This window comes from Rattus rattus, chromosome 8 (assembly GCF_011064425.1).
Source record: "Rattus rattus isolate New Zealand chromosome 8, Rrattus_CSIRO_v1, whole genome shotgun sequence".
NCBI lineage: Eukaryota > Metazoa > Chordata > Mammalia > Rodentia > Muridae > Rattus > Rattus rattus.
The window spans coordinates 72,945,351-72,967,433 of NC_046161.1; the positions used below are offsets into that span (position 1 = coordinate 72,945,351).

General features: G+C 42.6%; 1 protein-coding gene across 1 annotated transcript in view; it reads left to right on the top strand.

Annotated features, from left to right (window-relative positions):
• Cd109 (CD109 molecule) overlaps window positions 1-22,083 on the top strand; it is a 108,137-nt gene that overhangs the window by 73,565 nt on the left and 12,489 nt on the right. Inside the window, exons 20-29 of the mRNA XM_032911187.1 lie at window positions 37-150; window positions 2,994-3,212; window positions 4,924-5,068; window positions 6,217-6,393; window positions 12,659-12,740; window positions 15,099-15,327; window positions 16,470-16,635; window positions 19,988-20,175; window positions 20,631-20,786; window positions 22,002-22,067. Of these exons, the coding sequence (XP_032767078.1) occupies window positions 37-150; window positions 2,994-3,212; window positions 4,924-5,068; window positions 6,217-6,393; window positions 12,659-12,740; window positions 15,099-15,327; window positions 16,470-16,635; window positions 19,988-20,175; window positions 20,631-20,786; window positions 22,002-22,067 (1,542 nt within the window). The remainder of the gene's footprint in view (window positions 1-36; window positions 151-2,993; window positions 3,213-4,923; window positions 5,069-6,216; window positions 6,394-12,658; window positions 12,741-15,098; window positions 15,328-16,469; window positions 16,636-19,987; window positions 20,176-20,630; window positions 20,787-22,001; window positions 22,068-22,083) is intronic.

Sequence of the window (22,083 nt, forward strand, 5' to 3'; positions counted from 1 at the left end):
CTGAATCACAACGTGTCGCCATTGTCTTCTCTCTAGCTGCACGCCTTCCAACCGTTTTTCATTTCCCTGAATCTTCCCTACTCTATTATCAGAGGTGAAGAGTTTGCTTTGGAAGTATCCATAGTCAATTATTTGAAAGAAACCACCAAGGTAACGTGTTCATGGCTTCGTTGATTATTTCCACTTTGAAACAAAGGTGCAAGCAAACATGGGTTGGGCATCAGCGTCTCCAAGCATTTTTTTTTCTTATATGTATTTTACTGGTTTTATCCTTTTAGCTTGGTTATTTAAAATTTTAAGAGATATTTAATTTATTCTTTGACAAGTTCACACCCACATATAATACAGTCTAGTCAAATTCACTTTACCCTCTCTTATCCTCTTTCTTCTTCCCCAGGAGGTTCCTCCTCCCACTTCTATGTCTTTTTCTCTTAATTTTGTACTGTGGCCCACTTGCCTTGAACCAGGGTCATCCACATGAACATGTGTGTGGAGATATTCACCAAAGTATAGACAGCTTTTTAGTGGCTACACCACTGAAGGCAATGACTCTCCCTTTCAGTCATTAGAACTTAACAATAGCCCCTCAAGGATGGCAGGGTCCTGTGAATGCCGTCCCCAGCAGTAAGTCAATGGGTTAAGTCTTGGGATTAACCTCTGTTCATTGCTTTAACCGAAGCTGAGAACAGCACTAGTCTGTGGGTGCAAACATAGAGTAGGCCTTAGAACTAATCAGAAAGCAGTTGGCTACTGTCGTAGCTTGTATCGAGCCTTTCTTGTCTGCTACATTGGGACTGTAGCATTCAAGATCCACACATGGGTAAGACCACCGATAACTGTTCTAAGTTGCCCACATAGCAGCTTTTGGCATTCTGAGGGCTAGCCAACAAGGAGGAAGCTTCTAGCTCAGTTGTAGCATTACTTGTCTTTGTAGTATATCTAAAGTGTGTGTTATCTTCAGCAATCATGTCTAGGCAACCAGGACAATAGCAATAAGCAGTATTTTCTGGGTAGATTTGGGCCTCCATGACTAACAACTCACAGGGAGGAAGCACACATCTGATACTCCTCCAAGAATTTTGTATGATGCTGGGAGATTAAAAGTATACATACTTTGTTAGTGATTTTTTCTACTTATTAATGTCTGGGTATATCATTAGAATGTCTACTCATTCTCTTAGTTTTCCAGAACAGATCTCCTGTTTAGCCAGGGAACTTCCTTTTGGCCTTGGGGATGTGCCTTTGTCTCTCCTACCTCCTGCATTTCTTCCTGGTCTTCCATTTCTAGAATGTGTTTTTCCTTCTCATTACCATTTTGTACCTACTGCAGTTGGTAAGGATTTATTCTCTTAGGTTGCAGCCAGGATTCCTTTCCTGAGGAACTCACCCTTGTTTGTCGTCTCCATAGTTGTTCAGAGCATTATGTTTTCTGGAAATTGTTTTGTGAGTCATGTCCCTGTGTCTCCTTAGGCCATCAGTTTGCTGCAAGGCAAGGATTAGGACTTAACTACTGTTTGTGTTGTACTGACAGTTGCATTAGCCAGATGGTTTCGTTTTCAGCCCTAGGCATTTGCTGATAACTTTATTGTATGAAATGCCATAATTTCTTTAAGTGTGTAGATCTGCATAGTAAATCAAAATGTTTACTTACTGTATTTTGGTGTTGGAGATTGAATAGTAGTAAGCGAACCACTGAGCTATATCCTCCCAGCTCCAGCATTTTGTTTTTTAACTGTGCTTTTTAATGTGGTCAGAATGTTACAGAATAATGACCTAACATCCAGGTACCTCTCACGAACAGATAACGTAATAACATGACTGTAGTTCCCTTATCTGTTTTAAAAGAATCATTATTAGTATGTGAACAAATTATTGTGAAAAAATGAGAAAATAAATTGGAAAATGCTTTGTAAAATGTAAGGCTGGTTGTGGTGGGACACACCTGTAATTCTAGCAGTTAGGAGGCAGAGTCAGGAAGTTTGAGTATAGCCTGGTCTACAAAATGAGTTCCAGGCCATCTAGACTTAAAACTTAAGATTCTAAACCGGTGGTTCTTATGCTGTGGCCCCTTAATACAGTTCTTCATGTTGTGGTGACCTCCAGCTATACAATTATTTTCATTGCTACTTCACAACTGTAATGGTGCTTCCGCTATGAATTGTAATGTAAATATCGGATGTATAGATGTCTTAGTTGACCCCTGTGAAAGGGGTCATTTGACTCTCAAAGGATTTGTCACCCACAAGTTGAGGACTGCTGCTCTAAACCCTCACTCACCTTTGGGCAGAGTGGTGTATATCTTTAACCCGAGAACTTGGAATCAGGGTCAGAGGCAAAGGCAAGCATATCTCTCTATGAGTTCAAAGCCAGTCTCATCTCCATAGCAAGTTTCAGGCCGCCCGGGCCTACATAATGAGACCCTGTCTCAAAAAACAAAACAGAACAAAACAAAACAAAACAAAAAAACATCCCTCAAACCTGGAAGAATTCTACTTAAGGAGAGCAGAAAATAAGTCTGTAAGTAAGATATGCTTTAATACTAATGTAGTAAGCACACTTTTCATTGAATAATTTTTGCAGAAAGTCTCAGTATTTAAATCTGTCTCATGCTTCCCTAATAGGACCTGTGTCTCCTAAGGTGACACAGTTAAGTCAGGAGACGCTGGAACTAATATTTGAGGTGGGCTTTTTGCGTATAGTTCCACTCAATGGCTTTGTGTAGCAAAAGAAATTAGTGAAAGGAGAAGAAATGAAGCCAAAAAAAAAACGCCTTCCCCAAGATATATTCTGAGGTAGAAGAGGCATGCACGTAATAAATCCATAGTTCTCTGATTGCCTTTCCATTTTACCCACTGCTTGGCCGAGTCTTTGTCCCATTTTCCTCTGGTTTTGACTTTCATATTTGTAATATAATAGTGATAGAAGACACTTTACAGAAGGGCATTGTTTTTTTTATACAAAATTTTTGGTTTTACTTTTTCTTTCCTTCCCAGGTTGTGGTACTTATTGAGGAAAGTGACAGCTTTGATATTTTAATGTTTTCAAATGACATCAATAACACCATCTACCGGAAGACTGCTCTAGTTCCCAGAGAGAACTCGGTCACTCTTGTTTTTCCTATTAAGCCGACGCACTTGGGAAATGTTCCCATCACAGTGACAGCTGCCTCCCCCACTTCCTCTGATGTTGTCACCAGGACCATTGTAGTAAAGGTAAATATTTGGGGTTTGGATGGATACAGTAGAAACTTAACATGGAGTTGAACAGCAAACAGGAGACAGTGTTTTTGTGTCAAAGTTTTGGTAATCTTAAAATGTCTTCTCCTGGTAATGTCTAGTTGTTTTATCCATCTATAAAAGTGTAACACACATGGGTTATAAAAGTAGTCATTTTCCTTTTTAAATTTGAGCAGAAGTAAATTTAGGATTGCCAAGTATTTCCAAATAGTCATTTACAACTACAAACTGTGTCACACCGAGATTCTATTGGATCCTAGGTTGATAAGATAGACAGTGGGCATTTTGGAATTCCTCAAAGGAGATTTTGTAGACTTTTGTTTTAAGAGAACATTGTGTATAAAACACAGCCCAGCACAGTGGGTGATTGCTCTTGTTCTGGGGTTAAGTTGCCTTGGATTTGAATCTCTGTCCAGTTAAAAGTGATTTCAGTTAAGGCGTTTGGTGCCTTTGTTTGGATAACAACAGATGAATCTGCTCCCCAAGGGTTTTCTTTTCTTTTTTTTAATGTTCAACATCCTTAGTCATCAGGGAAATGAAAATCAAAACAACTCTGAGATTCCACCTCACACCAGTGAGAATGACTGAGATAAAAAGCTCAGGTAACAGCAGATGCTGGCGAGGATGTGGAGAAAGAGGATCACTCCTCCGTTGTTGGTGGGATTGCAGACTGGTACAACCATTCTGGAAATCAGTCTGGAGGTTCCTCAGAAAATTGGACATTGTACTACCTGAGGACCCAGCTATACCTCTCTTGGGCATATACCCAAAAATGTTCCAACATACAACAAGGACACGTGCTCCACTATGTTCATAGCAGCTTTATTTATAATAGCCAGAAGCTGGAAAGAACCCAGATGCCCTTCAACAGAGGAATGGATACAGAAAATATGGTACATCTACACAATGGAGTACTACTCAGCTATCAAAAACAATGACTTGGGGTTGGGGATTTAGCTCAGTGGTAGAGCGCTTGCCTAGTAAACGCAAGGCCCTGGGTTCGGTCCCCAGCTCCGAAAAAAAGAAAACAAACAAACAAACAAACAAACAAAAAACAATGACTTCATGAAATTCATAGGCAAATGGAGGGGACTAGAAAATATCATCCTGAGTGAGGTAACCCAACCACAAAAAGACATACATGGTATGCACTCACTGATAAGTGGATATTAGCCCAGAAAATGGAATTAAGAAGATACAATCCACAGACTACATGAAGCTCAAGAAGGATGTCCAACATGTAGATGCTTCATTCCTTCTTAAAAGGAGGAACAAAAATATTCATAGGAGACATGGAGACAAAGTTTGGAGCAGAGACCGAAGGAATGGCCATTCAGAGCCTGCCCCACCTGGGGATCCAGCCCAAACCAGACAATATTGATGAAGCCAAGAAGTGCATGCTGACAGGAGCTTGATATAGCTGTCTCCTGAGAGGCTCCCTGAGGGTTTTCTTTGTCGTGGTTTTTCACCTCTCCCCCAGTCCTTTCCATTCTAGTTCCATGAAATACTCTCTCAGTTTAACTAGGAAGCAAGTGCTTAACATGTTCAAAGTCAGAATCAGGAAACGGTGGATAGATTTGTACTGTGAGGCTATGTTCACAGCAGACTAGATGTTTTGTCTTTAGATCTGCACACAGTTCTCTCTTAACAGATAAGCAGATGCCCTGCTGTGTTCTTTCCCATACAGCCTGAAGGGGTAGCAAAGTCGTATTCGCAGTCTGTCTTACTGGAACTGATTGACAAAAAACAGCAAACTGAACCGAAATCTTTGAGTTTCTCGTTTCCTCCTGATACGATCAGTGGCAGTGAAAGAATTCAGATCACAGCAATTGGTAAGAGTAGTGTGTGACAAACTGGCTGCTTTGCATGCGATCATATATTTTCCCGTCTATATTTATAGCTACACTGTCTTACTTAGCCCCAGTGGGAAGAGATTGTGGAAGGTTTTAGTTGGTGTCAACTGCTGTAACTTAAATCAGTGCTTTTCAGCATGCTGCATGCAGATGTGGGTGTGTTAGCTTGCTTAACAGGAAGTTCTGGTTTAGTATGCCTGGGGTGGGTCTTACCTTGTTTTCTTTCCTCCCTCCTCCCTCCTTCCTTCCCCTCTTTCCTCTTTTCTTTAATCTTTCTCCTTTCTTTCCAAGATGAAGCACATTGCTTTATGCATGCTTGGCAAGTACTCTACCCATGAACTGGTTCTTTCTTTTATGAGAGAAGGTCTTGGTAGGTAGCCCAGGCTGGCCTAGAAGTCCAGATCCAAGTGTCTCAGCCTCTTTGCTGGGACTATAGGATTGGCATGTCTGGCTGGAAGCTTTGCATTTCTGACGGTGCTGCTTCTCATGTACAGATACAAGAGGCCACAGGCACTGTAGCTAGAGGGAAGAGTGTCTTCTCTGGACTTTGCCTCTCGGCCACTGTGGAGGATTCTAATCTTACATAGCATGTATAAAAACACAAATGTCTGTGTTTTTCTCTAAACCTATCAAACTAGAATTTCTTAGACTATTTTCAGGGCAAGTGTAGTTTGAAAACGTTCCACCTGTGAGTCTGGTAAGCAAGGTTTGAGAACCGTTGCCTAGAATAGTTTTCTGTGTAAGATTCTAGCAGCCTTTACTGTAGGAATGGGTGTTACTTCGAGGTACCTTCCAGTAGCCAAAAATGCTTTTGAATTAATCAAAGCTTTCCCCACCAGTGTAGTGTACCTGAGTCTCCCCCTGCAGAATTAATTCCTGACATTTGTCCGACTCTCTGATTTAAAGAAACACTTAGTTTATACTGTACCATTAGTTAGGCAGAAGCATCCTGACTTATTGTGCCATCCTCAAGTTAAGATCTATGGCATTGCTCTTGTTTTGATCAAGTTTGTACTCGGTCCCACTGGCTTCTATGATAGAGGCCCATACTGAGCTGAGACTACCTGTTGACAGCGGGTCAGAGTGAATGATTATTATCCATTGAACCAAATGTTTTCTGCTTGCAGGAGATATTCTTGGTTCTTCCATCAATGGCTTATCCTCACTGATACGGCTGCCTTACGGATGTGGTGAACAGAACATGGTTTATTTGGCTCCAAATGTTTACATTTTGGATTATCTCACTAAACAGAAACAGCTGACAGTTAATCTAAAAGAAAAGGCCCTTTCATTTATGAGGCAAGGTAAGCAGTCGAGGTGCCCTTTTACTTGTTAAAAACAAGTTTGCGTTGGTTTATAGGTCAGGGTCTCCCTGGGCCACGTTTTGGAATGGATGGAGGTTGTGTTTGTGAATGATTTGTGGGACTACTTGGTACTGATACGCTGAAGGTCAGGCAGTGGGGAGGTGCCACTTGTCCTCAGGTAGCCAACTGCTCCTTAACTGCTGCTAACTTAAAAACTCTTATAAAATAGAATGAATGATCATTTCTGAGCATTCGTTCACTATTTTTTTCTTGAGATGGAGTCTTAGGTGGTTCAGGATAGCTTTGTGGTAGAACAGTGTGTGCACAGTAGATGCTTGCACGTCTGAAGTGACTGTCCAAGCTATGCTTACGACCCAACCACAGCAAAGTTAATGTGGGTCAAGTGCTGCCTATGGGGCAGGCAGTGTTGTAAGAATTCGCTGTCTAGTAGCTCGAGGAAACTGGGACACAGGAAAGTTTAGTAACTGCCAGGGTCTGTGTGGTGAGCTAGTGGCTAACCTAGGATTTGAACTCACTATTTACTGTGTTCAGAGTCCTTGCCTTCAGCGTCCATGGCCAGAGAAGCTGAAGATTGGTGAACCATATCTAATAATAATAAAATGCAAAATTCGGAGTTCATAAAATACTACAAAACCAGCCCCAAATAACAGACTCAGGTTGCTTTTGCCTGCACTGTTTATACGATGTACACTATACAGGAAACTCATGAAGATGGGAAAGATTTATATACGAAATGACTGGGAAGCACTTATTCAGCACAACCTGGGAAAGTATAGTTCAATGTTTGTGTGTGTGTGTGTGTGTGTGTGTGTGTGTGTGTGTGTCTATGTTTGTATGTGTGTTGTATGTGTGTTATCTTTTTTTTCTCCTACTTCTCCTTCTTCTACTTCTCCTCCTCCCTTAAGGATGAATGGGTTAAATGACAGAGAGGCACACTAGTAGCCATGATGCCCACTTTCCACAAATTGCCAAACTCAAGTAATAAGACTATTTTGATAGGAACCATCCTTTTAACATCCCTCATCATATAGGAAACTGTTTATTCCGCACTGGTGATACTAGAAAGGGGTGATAATCATATGGAAAAGCTTTATATGTTTCTTTAATCCGCACAGAAACCATAGGTGGGAGTTGCAGCACCACTACCTCCATATCCTAGGTGAGGAAACTGAGGCACAGGAAGAGTGAATAAATTGTGGAAACCTCAGGAAATGAACGGCAGAGTCCATGTCCACACAGGCTGTCTATCGCGTTCTTGGATTTTTAGAAAGAAGCAATGGGATTTATAGATGAGGACCCAGAGTTGAGTGAACCACCATCTCAGTGGGGGCTCTGATAAAGCACTTGAGGAGAAACATGGGGTACTGTTGGGGAAAGAGACAGTAAAGGTTAGACCCTGCACGGTTAGATTACACCAGTGTGAGGTATGAGGTATTAGTCTAGGTGGTACAGAGTGGGAACCAAGGGAACTGTTGTTTTTTAGAAATTTCTATCATAGTTAAATTTAAGAAAAGGTCTAAAGTGCTGTCTGTGGTAAAGTGTGGCGTGTTGATCTTTACATCTTGTTGAATAGTCATTGTAGAAGACAAATAAAAGATACAGGAGACTTAAAATTTAGCTTTGGACTTTTTGAAAACAAGATTCCAGTCTGTCCTGTGATTTTTTAGCTTGTCTGGTTTCACGTAGAAAGTACATACTGATTAGACTGACATTTTGTAATTTAATACGCATGTGTTGTCTTATTTTAATAGAGCATAATAGCTCACAAAATGTCATCTAATGTTATATAATGCATTCATTATGTGTGCTTTATGAACTGTAATTCTTGCTGATCAAATACTTTGAGCTCTATTACATTTTAGTTAATTTTATTGTATGCATATGAATGTTTTGGCTGCATGCGTGAGTGCACACCGCATGTGTGCCTGATGCCTGTGGAGGCCAGAGAGGATGTCAGCTCCCCTGGGACTGGAGTTACAGATGGTGGTAACCCACCAAGTTGAGTCTTGGGAACCCAACCTTGTGCCTCAGCAAAGGCATCAAGTGCTCTGTGGCGCCATGGCTCCAGCTTGTTAAATTCTGTTTTGAATGTCTTGAGCCACCTGAAGAACTAACTCATGCCTTGGAGGTGACTTGGCTTGCCATGTGACACTGCTCAGAGCCACCACAGACCAAGCCCCAGCTCTGGCTCTTTTCTAAGTGCTGCTCTGGCCTCACACATTAGCTCTGTTGTTGTCAGACTAGTTTTTCAAAACCAGCTAGGGATGTAGCCCATGGGTTCTGTTTTTGCCTAAAGAGCTAGGCGCTGGGTTTGATCCCCATCCTGGAAACAAAAACGTTCCAAGTGGCCCTTTGGGGCGCCCCCTCCTGATGTTTATTGGTTACTAGAAGGGCACACTGACCAGAGGGAGAGAACGCTTGGGTCTCCAAGCGCCAAGTAGCCTTCCAAGTGTGCAGCATGGTGACCTTAAGGTGGCACGGGAGAAAGGAGAGTGCAGTGGTTAGGACACCAGCCATGGGCCCTATCTTGGGTTTGTTTCCTCAGCCTCTCAGAGCCTCAGTTTCCCAAATAATAAATGTACTTACATGGTATTGAGACACTAGGAGCTCGACTCCCTGTTAAATAGACAGACAGGGATGGGAACCATGGTTAGGGAATAAAGGTGGTGAATTTCCAAGTTGGCCAGCTTCTTCCTCACCCTTCTGACTTGAGATTTGATCTGGGCCAATCATTTATCTTACCTTTATTCAAATGGACCAGCCTTAAACTGAGAGGAAGATAGGCCTTAAAACCCCCACCCACGAGAAGAGACTAGATCTTTGTCTGCCAAGGGCCCCCGTCTGATCTGCACCCCCATTCTCTGTGTGCTCGCTACATGTGTGCTTCCCCAACCCCAAGAAACATCTTTCTTTAATTTTCGACTCTGTCTATGGTGCCGAGGTTTCTCGGCTGCTAGCTGTTGGATCTCCCCAGCCTTTCTAACTGGCAGAGAGAAGGGATCTGATCAAGAGGCCCAGACCGTATCGTTTTGGGTGCTTGTCTCAGCTTTCTTCTTAAGATTACCTCATTTGTATTGCTCCGTTTTATGTTCTTCATTTAACATGATTTAGAACCACCACATTAATGCTTGGCTGGTGCTAACCTGCGTCTAATTCCTTCTTCACCGTATCACCACGTGGGCGCCTCAGAGCTGAGTGAGCTGATGGTGATCAATATCAACTCTTTGGACTCTTAAGTTCATCCTTTTAGTATGGAAGTCAGGTCCGGGAGAATCCTGAAGGGCTTCCACAGCTCAGTGGTTACCTGTAGACAGTAACCATTCTACCCAGCCTTGGCGCGTTCTTACCAGCCAGGAAGGGTGAGCCCTTCTGGCTGGCCCTTCAGCAGTGTTTCCTGACATCGCTCTACATGAGGACATCGGAGTCTCACTTTAGAGACTGTCTTTCCTAAGTCTTGTAAATATTATGTAGTTGTTTTGACTTTTCGAGACGTTAATGAAGATTTAGTGTGAATTGTAATTACTTAAATATCACTTAGGAATGGCACATTGTCTTAAGTTTTGGTGGCCCAGGGGTCCTGCAACCAACAGTTACATCACCGAATGAAACAGGTTTTGCTGTCAAAAAAGAGAAAGAACTGTAACGAGAAATCACTTCTGACAAGGACTGGAAATCCTGGGCCGGTTCATCGAAGCATTAAGCTGCTTGTTTTCTTCAGATATTTAGATTTGCTTTAAAGTTACATTTTATTTAGTTTTACTTTGTGTATGTGGATGTCTAGGCATGGGAGCACATGGGTGTAGAGGTCAGAGGACAACTTTTGGGCCTTGGTTCTCTTGTTTCCCATGTGGGAATCAAACTCAGGTCTTCAGGCTTGGCAGCAAGTACCTTTACTTGTCAAAGTCTGCTCAACGAGCCTTTTCTTCAGATGTTTAAATTACCATGTCTGCAGCTTGCGCTACAGGCGAGGCTCTGAGTCTTGAAATCGTATGTTTATTTTTCCTCTGTTAGAATCTCTCTTCTCTCGGAACTGGACCCCGAGCACGGCACACACTGGGCAAGTGCTCCACTGCTGAGCTACACCTAGCCCTGGGCGGTTCCTTTTTGTTTGTTTCTGTAAGAAGCGCTTTCAACTTTAGTTGGTAGGGCTGTGACTACTTCAAGTTCATGGTTAGTCTAGAGAGAACTCACGGTCCAGAAAGGTTTGCATCTTACATGGCCGATCGTAAACAGTAGTTCATAGGTTGTTATCCCAACAGCTTCTTGACTTCCTTATTTTAATTTTCAGAGATGTCTGATAATTCGATTATATTATTATCTGCCACACAAAAAGAGCTGTGAGTAGAGCAGTGATCTTGTGAGCGATACTCTTATTTGTTTGTAAACTTTTGGAGAAAACCAAGCTTTTGACTCGCTCATCTTTTGTGCTGAAAAGTCTCCAACTTCGATAGCTACAGTGGAGTGAAGGCTGTTACACTAACAATACACGTTATAGCCACGTCGTAGGCATCCCTTTCTGCTAATGGAGTAGAAACGAGGCCTGAAGGCGGCAGTTGCTTGGAGTACAAGCAGCCCAGGTTTCTCTAAGCGTGCATGGCTAGCGTAGAATGTGGAAGGGAGTGTCCAAAGAGATTGCCATCGAGAGTCAAAGCAGCTCTTCTCCCTGCTTCTCTTCTTTCCTTTGCTTTTCCGTGGGAGCAGAGCTGGAGGTCTGGGATCTGTTTTATTGATCCACTCTACAACTGAAAATGGTCCAGCTCCTGTTTCCTCTGGACTGGCTGCCTATAGTGGGGGAATAAGGCTAGTTTTTGACACTGATGGGGGGAATGTTGGAGGATACCCAACCTGTGTGGTAATTTCCCTAAATTCAGATTTCATGCCTTGATCTCAGCTCTGACTCATTTTATGTTATCTTATGAAAAGGTTAATAATGACGTCACACCTCAGGGTTATTAGACTCACCCAAGTTAATACTTGTAAGGGCTTCTCAGAGTTCTTTGTACAATTTGAACACAAAATAAAGATTTGCTATTTAATTGTCTAACAGAAATATTAAGCATAAACATGAAGATTATAAACTAATGTTCCATTATTAAAATTAAATAGATAATTACTTTTACTATAAATAGTTCCTTTTATTATCAGTTTTAAATATCACAGTGAGACATACTGTTCTGTCTTATTCCTTAATCCAGACAGTCAGATGCAGGTTTTCTAGTAGAAAATCCAAAGGGGAAAAGCCCAGGATTTCATGGGAGAGGTAGACCGTTCACTGATTCTCTTGGGCCTGCCACAAGATTTCCAACACTGAACTTTGAACTCTGTACGGCTTTGCAAATGTGAACCAACTTCCCTTTGTTTGAAATGATTTATTTGCAAGTATAAGAAGTATCTGCTTTTATTAAAGCAGGTGCATTAATCCATTCCCAATTTACTTTATTTGCATGTGTGTACTTTTGTTATGTGTGCTGTGTATGGGTACATGTATGCACAATCACATGTGGAGCCCAGAGGTTGATATCGTGTGTCTTCCTCAGATCAGGTGTCTTCCTCAGTCATAGCTCTACCTTATTATCTTTTGAGACTGGGTCTTTCACTGAACCTGGAGGTCATTGACTGACCAGCAAATCCCAGGTATTGTCCAGTGTCTGCCTCCTCAGTTCTGGGGTTACAGGTGCATGCCTTTTAGGGTAGGTGACAGGGACCTGAACTCATGCTTGTATGGTGAGCACTTAATGAGTGAGCCATCCCCAAAGCATCCTGTCACTAGCTACTTTTATAGAAATACTTCATTACTACCATTGTGTGTGGTGTGTGTGTGTGTGTGTGTGTGTGTGTGTGTGTGTGTGTGTGTGTGTGTGTGTGAAGTGTGGAATTGGTACGGAAGAAGAGCAATTGGTTTTATCATTTGACTCGTGTCCATGATCAAGTCACTTTAAAAGACACTGCCTTGGATTGTCTGTCATTTTCCCTCTCTGCTGCCTGCCTAAGGACAGAAAGCAGATGTACTCTCTGTTTGGCCTTGAACTTTAGTTATGATAGTGTTAGACTGCAGGCAATCTTAGCTGAGCATGGAGACCCTTTGGTGAGCGCTAGAAGTCAGTGAAGCTCGGCCTTGTCTTTACTTGCTTCTGGATGACCCGAACGGTCTTGGGTGTTACTCCTCATTTCCCCTGTCTGCCAATGGCTCCAGCATGAAGCCAGAGCAGGTGGACTGATTATGCATGGACTTTTGTGTCTTCAGGTTACCAAAGGGAGCTTCTCTATCAGAGGGAAGATGGTTCCTTCAGTGCTTTCGGGAATAGTGACTCTTCTGGGAGCACTTGGTAAGTGGGGTTTGTTTTTCTTCCAGTTAAACAATTCTGTGGCACAGACCAGGCATTTATTAGGCCACAGTAACCATGGGATGGACAGACAGACAGACATGCCTATTTGTGTGGATGCTGCAACTGCTCGTTACCAAGCATGACTTTAAAAGGTCATTAAACATATTGCAAAAACATTTGCAAATCAAGGGCTTTCTATTTAGAAAAGGGAAAAAATACAACTTTTTTTTGGGGGGTGTGGGAAAAGCTGCAACAAAAATTCTTTAAGATGATGGCACAGATGACAAGAAAAAAACTGCTCTGGTGACATTTTCCTTGCCATATCCGATTTATTAGTGTGAGAGCTTTGTGAAAACAGTCTGTGAGGGTTTCCTTATGATCATACATCTTGAAAAATAAACAGTGTTGGTGTTAAGTAATGAGCCTGCGGCTTGTCCTCCTGCTTCCACTCACTGTGGTTGATTTGGGACAGTTACCCCCACTTCTTGCTCAGTCTGCCATGGCTGACTTCAAGGACTGGGGGAAGCCTTCTCTGTCTGCCCACAGTGGAGGAGACCTGGATGTTAGCGTATGCTCCCGTTCAGCTTCGAGGAGACATTGCTTTGGCTTTTCTCTTGCTCAGAAATCAGATGCCAATCGGTAACTGAGACCCCGTATTCTTTCACTTGGCATTCTTTGCATTCACACTGTGCTGGGCACGGGGGCTCAAGCTTGTAATTCCAGCACTTTGGATATGTGGCTGGAAGGACCGAGTCCAGCTTGGGCCACAGACTGAGACCCTGTCTCTCCTCCATCCCTCTCCCCACAAATACAAATATTTCGTATCATGGTTCTGTGAAGTGTCACCAAGTACACGTTGAAGGTGGCAACAAAAGTCCAATAACACTTACAGCCTATATTGTGACTTCTCTCCTGGGATACAAAAAGTATCAGGTACTATACAGTTTTTTTTTTGTTATGAGGGGTATCTTGTATAATCTCTTCCTTCCTACCTTCCACTTCTGTACCTACCTACTTTTCCTTTTTTCTTTCCCCTCACACATCTGTCTCTGTCTGCTTGCCTGCCTGCCTGTCTGTCTGTCTGTCTGTCTATCTATCTATCTATCTATCTATCTATCTATCTATCTATCTATCTCTACTTGTACCTCTTTCTCTATATAATCTATATATCTCCTCTCTTCTCTTCTTTCCCCCTTCATATCCATATCCCTTTCTTCTTCTTCTTCTTCTTCTTCTTCTTCTTCTTCTTCTTCTTCTTCTTCTTCTTCTTCTTCTTCTTCTTCTTCTTCTTCTTCTTCTTCTTCTCCCTCCTCCTCCTCCTCCTCCTCCTCCTCCTCCTCCTCCTCCTCCTTCTCCTCCTCCTCCTCCCTCCCTCCTCCCTCTCCTCTTCCTCCTCCTCCAAATTTCTGTTCTTTCTCTCTCTAAAAGTTATTCTTAAGGCACTTAGTACAGTGTCTATTACACAAGCATGAGACCTGAGCTTGGATTCTAGAATCCCTGTGAAAAGCTGAGCAATGGTGTCATGTGCCTGTTACCCCAGGCTCTCGATGGGAGGGATTAAGTGCTGTGTGTGGAGACAAGCAGATTATGAGGCTCATTGGCCATCCAGTTTGGTGCAGTTGGTAAACTTCAGGTTCAGTGAGATACCATCTCAATAAATAAAGGTAGGAGAGGATGAGAAAAGACATGAGGAGACATTCGATGGTCACCTTGGGCTTCTACACAGGCACGCGCACACACACACAGTCACATACGTGTTAATACACACACACACACACACACACACACACACACACACACACACACACACACACACACCCATTCAGTATTGGTGGCAGTTGGTAGACATATGTATGTGGGCCAGGGAGGTTTGACCCTTAGCTTCCAGCTCTACAGGACTGAAAACTACCTATTTCTCCCAGGAAAAGCTGAACTTTGCTTGAGAACTTCAAGTACTTATCTAATGCTTTGACCCGAGCATGGTGAGGTTTTATTTGGTTCATGACTGGCACAGTCAAGAGGTGTGCACCATTTGGTAATTTAACCACCATGGAAGGTTGGATCCTCAACCTGTAAAATGCTGGTGCAAGATTATTTCTAAATAACAAGCAGATAATTCCTAAATTCATTTCCAAATGTGACATTCTGTGAATTGATCTGAAATCTCTTAGTCATGCTCAAAGAAGAACCAGAACCAGGTCCACAGCTAAGACACAATTTTTTTAATTGTCTCTGCTGTCTTTCCTTTAGTTTTATATCTGGTGAATTTTCTGAAGGGGAACTGTGTTTCATTTCGTGTGCTCAGTGTGAGCTCAGGACTTAAGTGTGTTTTGTGTGCTTTCCTTTTCTTTTTGCAAGGCTATCGGCATTTGTTTTAAGGTGTTTTATGGAAGCTGCTCAGTATATAGATATTGATCAGGATGTGTTACACAGAACATATACTTGGCTCGAAGCACATAAGAAAACCAACGGTGAATTTTGGGAGCCAGGAAGAGTGATCCACATTGAACTTCAAGGTGGCAACAAAAGTCCAATAACACTCACAGCCTATGTTGTGACTTCTCTCCTGGGATACAAAAAGTATCAGGTACTTTTTTGTCTTCTTCCCCCAATCGAAATAAAGTGGATCTTGCTGGGCCACATATGAGCCTTGAAATGGAAACTACTTTGTAATTTTTCATTGCATTCGAAATCTGCATTTGGATAGCTGTGTGCTTTGCTTTTGGGCACACATTCCAAAATTTGGAGAAAAATAGTAACTCATTCTTAGGGGACTCTGCACGGCTTTCTATTATATGCATTGTGCGTGTTACTGGAACAGAGGTCAGCAATGTTTCATTGTTAGGAGAAAGCACTTTAGAATTGGGGGATGTGTCCTAGCAAGTTGAACTGATTTTTTTTTTCCAGTGCTAAGGTTTGAGCCCAGGGTGTTGCTTATGGGAGGCCAGCTCCCTGCTAAGCAAATGACTCAGTAGTCATTTTGAAGGACTTTCTTTCTTTCTTTCTTTCTTTCTTTCTTTCTTTCTTTCTTTCTTTCCTTCCTTCCTTTCTTTCTTCCTTCCTCCTCTCTCTCTCTCTCTCTCTCTCTCTCTCTCTCTCTCTCTTCTTTCTTTTTTGGCTTGTTTTTAAGATCTTTAAATTTTTGTGGAATAATTACAGTGTCTGTTAATTTAGTGAAAATTTCTTACCTTTGAAACCCGGCAAAAGATGTGCAAGGGGGTAACTGATTATGGACGCTCGTACAAAGATGTTAGCATCTTATTGTTGCCATAGGACTCTCTGCTGTTCGATGTCCTACTTCTATTGGACCCCACTTCTCAATATCAGTAGCCATTCCCTTAATTAAACTCTGACTGTTTTTTTTCCCCCAGTTTAGTACAGGCCTGTGCAAGGCAGACTTTTCTCTGAGCTTAGAGATTCCATTCCTAGGTTATTCCTGAAGCTATAATTTTCTCTTGCCATTTGGATTTATAATGCCCAGTAGGATGAAGAGGTTGTAGAAGTTGTTTTATTTTTTCATTTTTTTACTCCTTTTAAAGAACAGTAACAGAACAGTACTATTATTTTCAGAACATACAGCAGATGCTTAAATGTCAATGAACATTGTTGATTCCCACCGCCTGCACAGAGGAATTGAACAGGCCTGGAATCATTCTTTGAGTAGATGCTTCCATGTGCTTTTTATTTACACATGGGGAAGTAGTAAAAAATGCATGTTTTTCTTCCAAGCCCAACATCGAGATACAGGACTCTATCAAGTTTTTGGAAAATGAATTCAACAGAGGAATTTCAGACAATTATACCTTAGCACTTGTAACCTATGCCCTGTCTGCAGTGGGGAGTCCTAAAGCAGAGGAGGCCTTGACCATGCTGACTCAGCAAGCAGAAAAGGAAGGTAATGCCTGGGACCCCGCTGAGGCTAATCGAGGGTTGGGTTTCAAAGAATACATTGAAAAAGGTTTGTATGCTAATTGTGATATTTATAACACTTGCCTCGTTTGAGTGAGCTGAACAATGCAGAGCAGAACAAGACCAGGATGTGATCTGCATGTTATTTAGTTCCTTGCCAACCCAGGACTTGTACATTTTATTTGTCTATCTACTATCTACTGTCTGTCTGTCTGTCTGTCTGTCTGTCTGTCTGTCTGTCTATCTATCTATCTATCTATCTATCTATCTATCTATCTATCTATCTATCTATCTATCTATCTATCATCATCATCATCATCATCATCATCATCATTCATCTTCTATCTATCTATTATCTACCTACCTATCTACCTACCTACATAATATGGGTGTTCTGCCAGTATATGTCTGTGCAGCTTGTGCATGTAGTGCCCACATTTGCCAGTAGAGGGCAATGTATTCACCAGACAGCTAGTTCTGGTGGCCAGAAACCAGGTGAAGCCAGCTACCCAGTCTGACATCTTCTTTTAAATAGGCTCTCCCTTGGATATCCCTTTGACTTGGTTATTCTCTGAGTTTCTGGCCTGTGAAGTACAGATGTTACTTTTCCCAAAGTTAAAGTAGTCAGAGCTCAAAGTGTGTCTTAGGGTGAGTTGGTGTGTGTAAGGAATTTTAGATAGTATCTAGAGATTCAGAGTTCTGTTCATTCAAAAAGGGATAGCATGGGGCTAGAGAGACGACTTGGCAGTTAAGAATATTTGCTGCTCCGTCTCGAGGACTGGAGTTTGGATCTCAGTACCCAAGTAGCTCACAAAGGCATATAACCTCAACTCTAAGGGGCAGGCAGACACACACACACACACACACACACAGGGACACACACACACCCCTTCATAGACACACACACACAGACACACACACAGATACACACACACACACACACACACACACACATAGACACACACACACACACACACCCCTTCATAGACACACACACACACACAGACACATACACCCACATCCCTTCATAGACACACACACACGCACAGACACACACACAGATACACACACACATACCCCTTCATAGACATACACACATACACACACACACATACACACACCCCTTCATAGATACACACACACACATACACACATACCCATACCCCTTCATAGACACACACACACAGACACACACACCCCTTCATAGACACACACACACACATACACACACCCCACATAGACACACACACACACACACAGACACACACACACACACACACACAGATACACACACACACACGCCACAGACAGACATACACACATACACACACACACAGACACACACACATAGATACACACACACACATACACACATACCCATACCCCTTCATAGACACACACACACAGACACACACACCCCTTCATAGACACACACACACACACATACACACACACACCCTTAATACACACACACATACACACACAGACACACACAGATATACACACACAGATACACACACACATACACACACACCCCTTCATAGACACACACATACACACATAGACACATACACAGATACACACACAGATACACACACACATGCACACACACACACCCCTTCATAGACACACACACACATACACACACATACACACACAGACACACACACACACACACCCCTCAGATACACACACACATACACACACACCACACATAGACACACACATACACACACAGACACACACACATACACACACACACACACACACAGACACACATACACACACACACACACAGACACACACACACACCCACACACACACACACACACACACACATACACACACACACACACACTCACACACACACACACACACACACACACACACACACACACACACACACACATACACACACACACCCACACCCTTCATAGACACACACACACACACACAGACACACACATAGATACACACACACACACCCCTTCATAGACACACACACACAGACACACACAGACACACACACACACCCCTTCATAGACACACACATACACACATAGACACATACACGGATACACACACACAGATACACACACACACATGCACACACACACACCCCTTCATAGACACACACACACATACACATACACATACACACACACCCCTTCATAGACACACACATACACACACATACACACACCCCTTCATAGACACACATACCCACACACACATACACACGCCCTTCATAGACACACACATACACACACAGACACACACATAGATACACACACACACACCCCTTCATAGACACACACACACAGACACACACAGACACACACACACCCCTTCATAGACACACACATACACACATAGACACATACACGCACATACACATACACACACACACACACCCCTTCATAGACACACACACACATACACATACACATACACACACACCCCTTCATAGACACACACACACACACACACACATACACACACCCCTTCATAGATACACACACACGCACACACACACAGGCACACACAGAGTAGAGAGAATAATTTCCAGAAAATTAAGACACTAAGGTTAATAATTTAGGTCCAGTCCTCATTAGTTGTCCCAGGGTTGCGGAGTGAATGCTACTGACAGACAGTGGCATGCACCTGACATTTGTTCTGAGCTGGGCTGTGACTCCTCTCTCACAGTCCGTCCCAGTGTAGTCACCGACTTGTAGATGAGAGCAAGCAGAGGCGTCTCCCCAGGACAGTCTGACAGGATAGAGCAGGACCATCTCAGGAAGGTTGTAGAACTGGCTGGGCTTGCTCAATTGTCCTTGAGGCTTGGATTTTGAATTTATAACATAAGCTTTGAGAAGTCAGAAAAGGGGAGAAGTCTCACAGAGCATGAGAGCTGGTTACCGGTAGATTCCTGAAACAGGAGTCTTTCCTGAGTGCCTGAAACGATTTGTGGAAGGAAAATTATATATAGTGTGTATGTGTGTTTCCCCTTTTTATTTATAACTGTTTAGTCTTGCTCTAGCATATGGTATTTAGCTTGGGAAAATGTTTTAATCAAAACATTCTCAAATGCAGGAAACAAAAAAAGGATGAATATTTATACACTGTAACAGTTTAAAGTGTAACATGTTTATGTGTGCTTATATAGGCATATGCTTAATACATACATATACAAGCATATATACATACATATATATAAACACACACACACATATATATATATATAAACATATTTTAACTAGTCAAATAGAGCTTGGACTCATACATAACTGTTTTCTGGTGTAAAACGTAAGCTCTTTGGCATTTGCTCTTTCTCTCAGGAGACACACAGTTCTGGTTGTCATCGACATCTGAGTCCTCTGAGTCCTGGCAGTCGCTCTCCGCGCAGATTGAAATCGCTGCTTATGCGTTGCTCGCACACACGCAGCACCATGTTCCTGAGGGAATCCCAATTATGAAGTGGCTTATCAAGCAAAGAAACAGTCTGGGAGGTTTTGTATCTACTCAGGTGAGAGATGATAGAATTTTTTTCCCCCTGAAAAAAGATAATTTCTAATATCTATGAAGAGCACATCTGCTTTTCATACAGTCGTAAAGTCACTTAGATCACAAATTCAGGACATTAAATGAAGGGTTTAAGATGGTAATTTCAAGGCTTCTCTTTTTTTGAGCTTCTTATCTGGCATGTAAAGAAGATATTGGTTCCACATCTCTATTAGCTGTTCTGTGTCTGTGGTAACTGACTTAAGCATGTTGCTCAGGTCTGTGTTGTAGTCGTTTGTTGAACCTCTGATGTACTCCCAACAAGAGACCCACAGAAGACCGAGAAAGTGGTCGTCTCTCAAGAAGGGTGGAATACCATCCCGCAGGTTCCCAAATGTTGCTGAATGTTTCTTTGGAGATCTTGTTGGATATTAAAAAAAAAAAAATACAAAAGCGCAACCATTTCTCTTTTCTCAACAGGATACTGTCATGGCCTTGAAGGCGCTATCTGAATTTTCAGCCCTTGTGTACAAAGAAAACAGAGATATGCAAGTGACCATCAAAGGGCCCAACGTACCGAAACCCATACGGTTCTTGATTGACTCACAGAACCTCTTTAAACTTCACAAGGAAGAGGTGCAGACGGGGTGGTCGTTTAAAGCTCTGTGTAGCTCGTTCTTTCTTCTGGAATACTACTTTAATGTCTTTTAAAGTTAATTTTAATTCACTCCAACAAAGAGTTCTTCCCGGAGCTCCATAGAAAGATGAAGACGGGCTAGCCTGCTTTTGGTTGGATTTTCTGAACTGAGGAAGGGCGGAGGGGATGGGACCTTTGAGAGAAAGAAAGATGGGCAGAAGAGAAGATATGGACACGTGGCCAGTGGGAAGGAGTGATTCCTATGGAGTCTATGCTTTGCATGGACACTGTGCTGGGTTAGAGGTGTCACTGCAGTTGTGCCTCAGTCCAAACACTTTCCGCAGTTTGACCCAGGAGAAAACTGGCAGAGGGGCTGGGATCCAAACCCATTGGTTTATATACTTATTTTTTTCGATTATTATCTCTTGTTCTCTTAAATAAGTAGTGAGGATTGGGAGTAGAATCATTGTTATATCTAATTAATTAATTAGTTTTTCAAGGCAGGGTTTCTCTGTGTAGCTTTGGCTGTCCTGGAACTCATTCTGTATATCAGACTGGCCTTGAATTCACAGAGAACCACCTGCCTCTGCCTCTTGAGTGCTGGGATTAAAGGAGTGTTCCACCACCAGCTAATGTTGTCGTCATCATCATCATCACCACCACCACCATCATCACCATGATGATGATGATGAAGATGATTTTTCCTCTTTTTGAGGGAGGATTTTGCCAGACAGCTCAAGGTAGCATAGAAGTCACTATGGAGTCCAGCAAGGCCTCCATCTTATAATTCTGCTGCCCCTGCCGCCAGGTTGCTGGGATGTACAGCCATTCTTTCTTTAAAATACAATAAAAGATTATGCCAAAAGCTAACTGCAGAAGGAGTCCTGACACAGGAATAGAAGGACAGAGCTAGGCAGAGTGATTATGTACTGTTGTGTTCATGGTCAGCCCTGATGAAGGGAGGCCAGGGGAGACAGGCTTCAACTCCAACAGGAGGCCAGCCTGTTGGGAGCACTGATTGTGTCTTCCCAAAGGCTTGGGGCAAAGGAGTTTGGCGGGCTTGGAGAGCACTTCGCCCAGGTTTCCTGGTTGGTGCAGAACCTTTGATAGTTGAGACCAGGCAGAGCTCCCTGCATCCTCAAGATGACCTCTGCCTGCGGAAGGTTTGACACCCTCATTTTTCTCTCTCACCTTTATCTTTATCTCACCTTTAGCTTGCCCCGCTAGATCCCATCGCAGTCAATGTTTCTGCACATGGTTCGGGATTCGCTATTTGCCAGGTATGTCTATGTGATG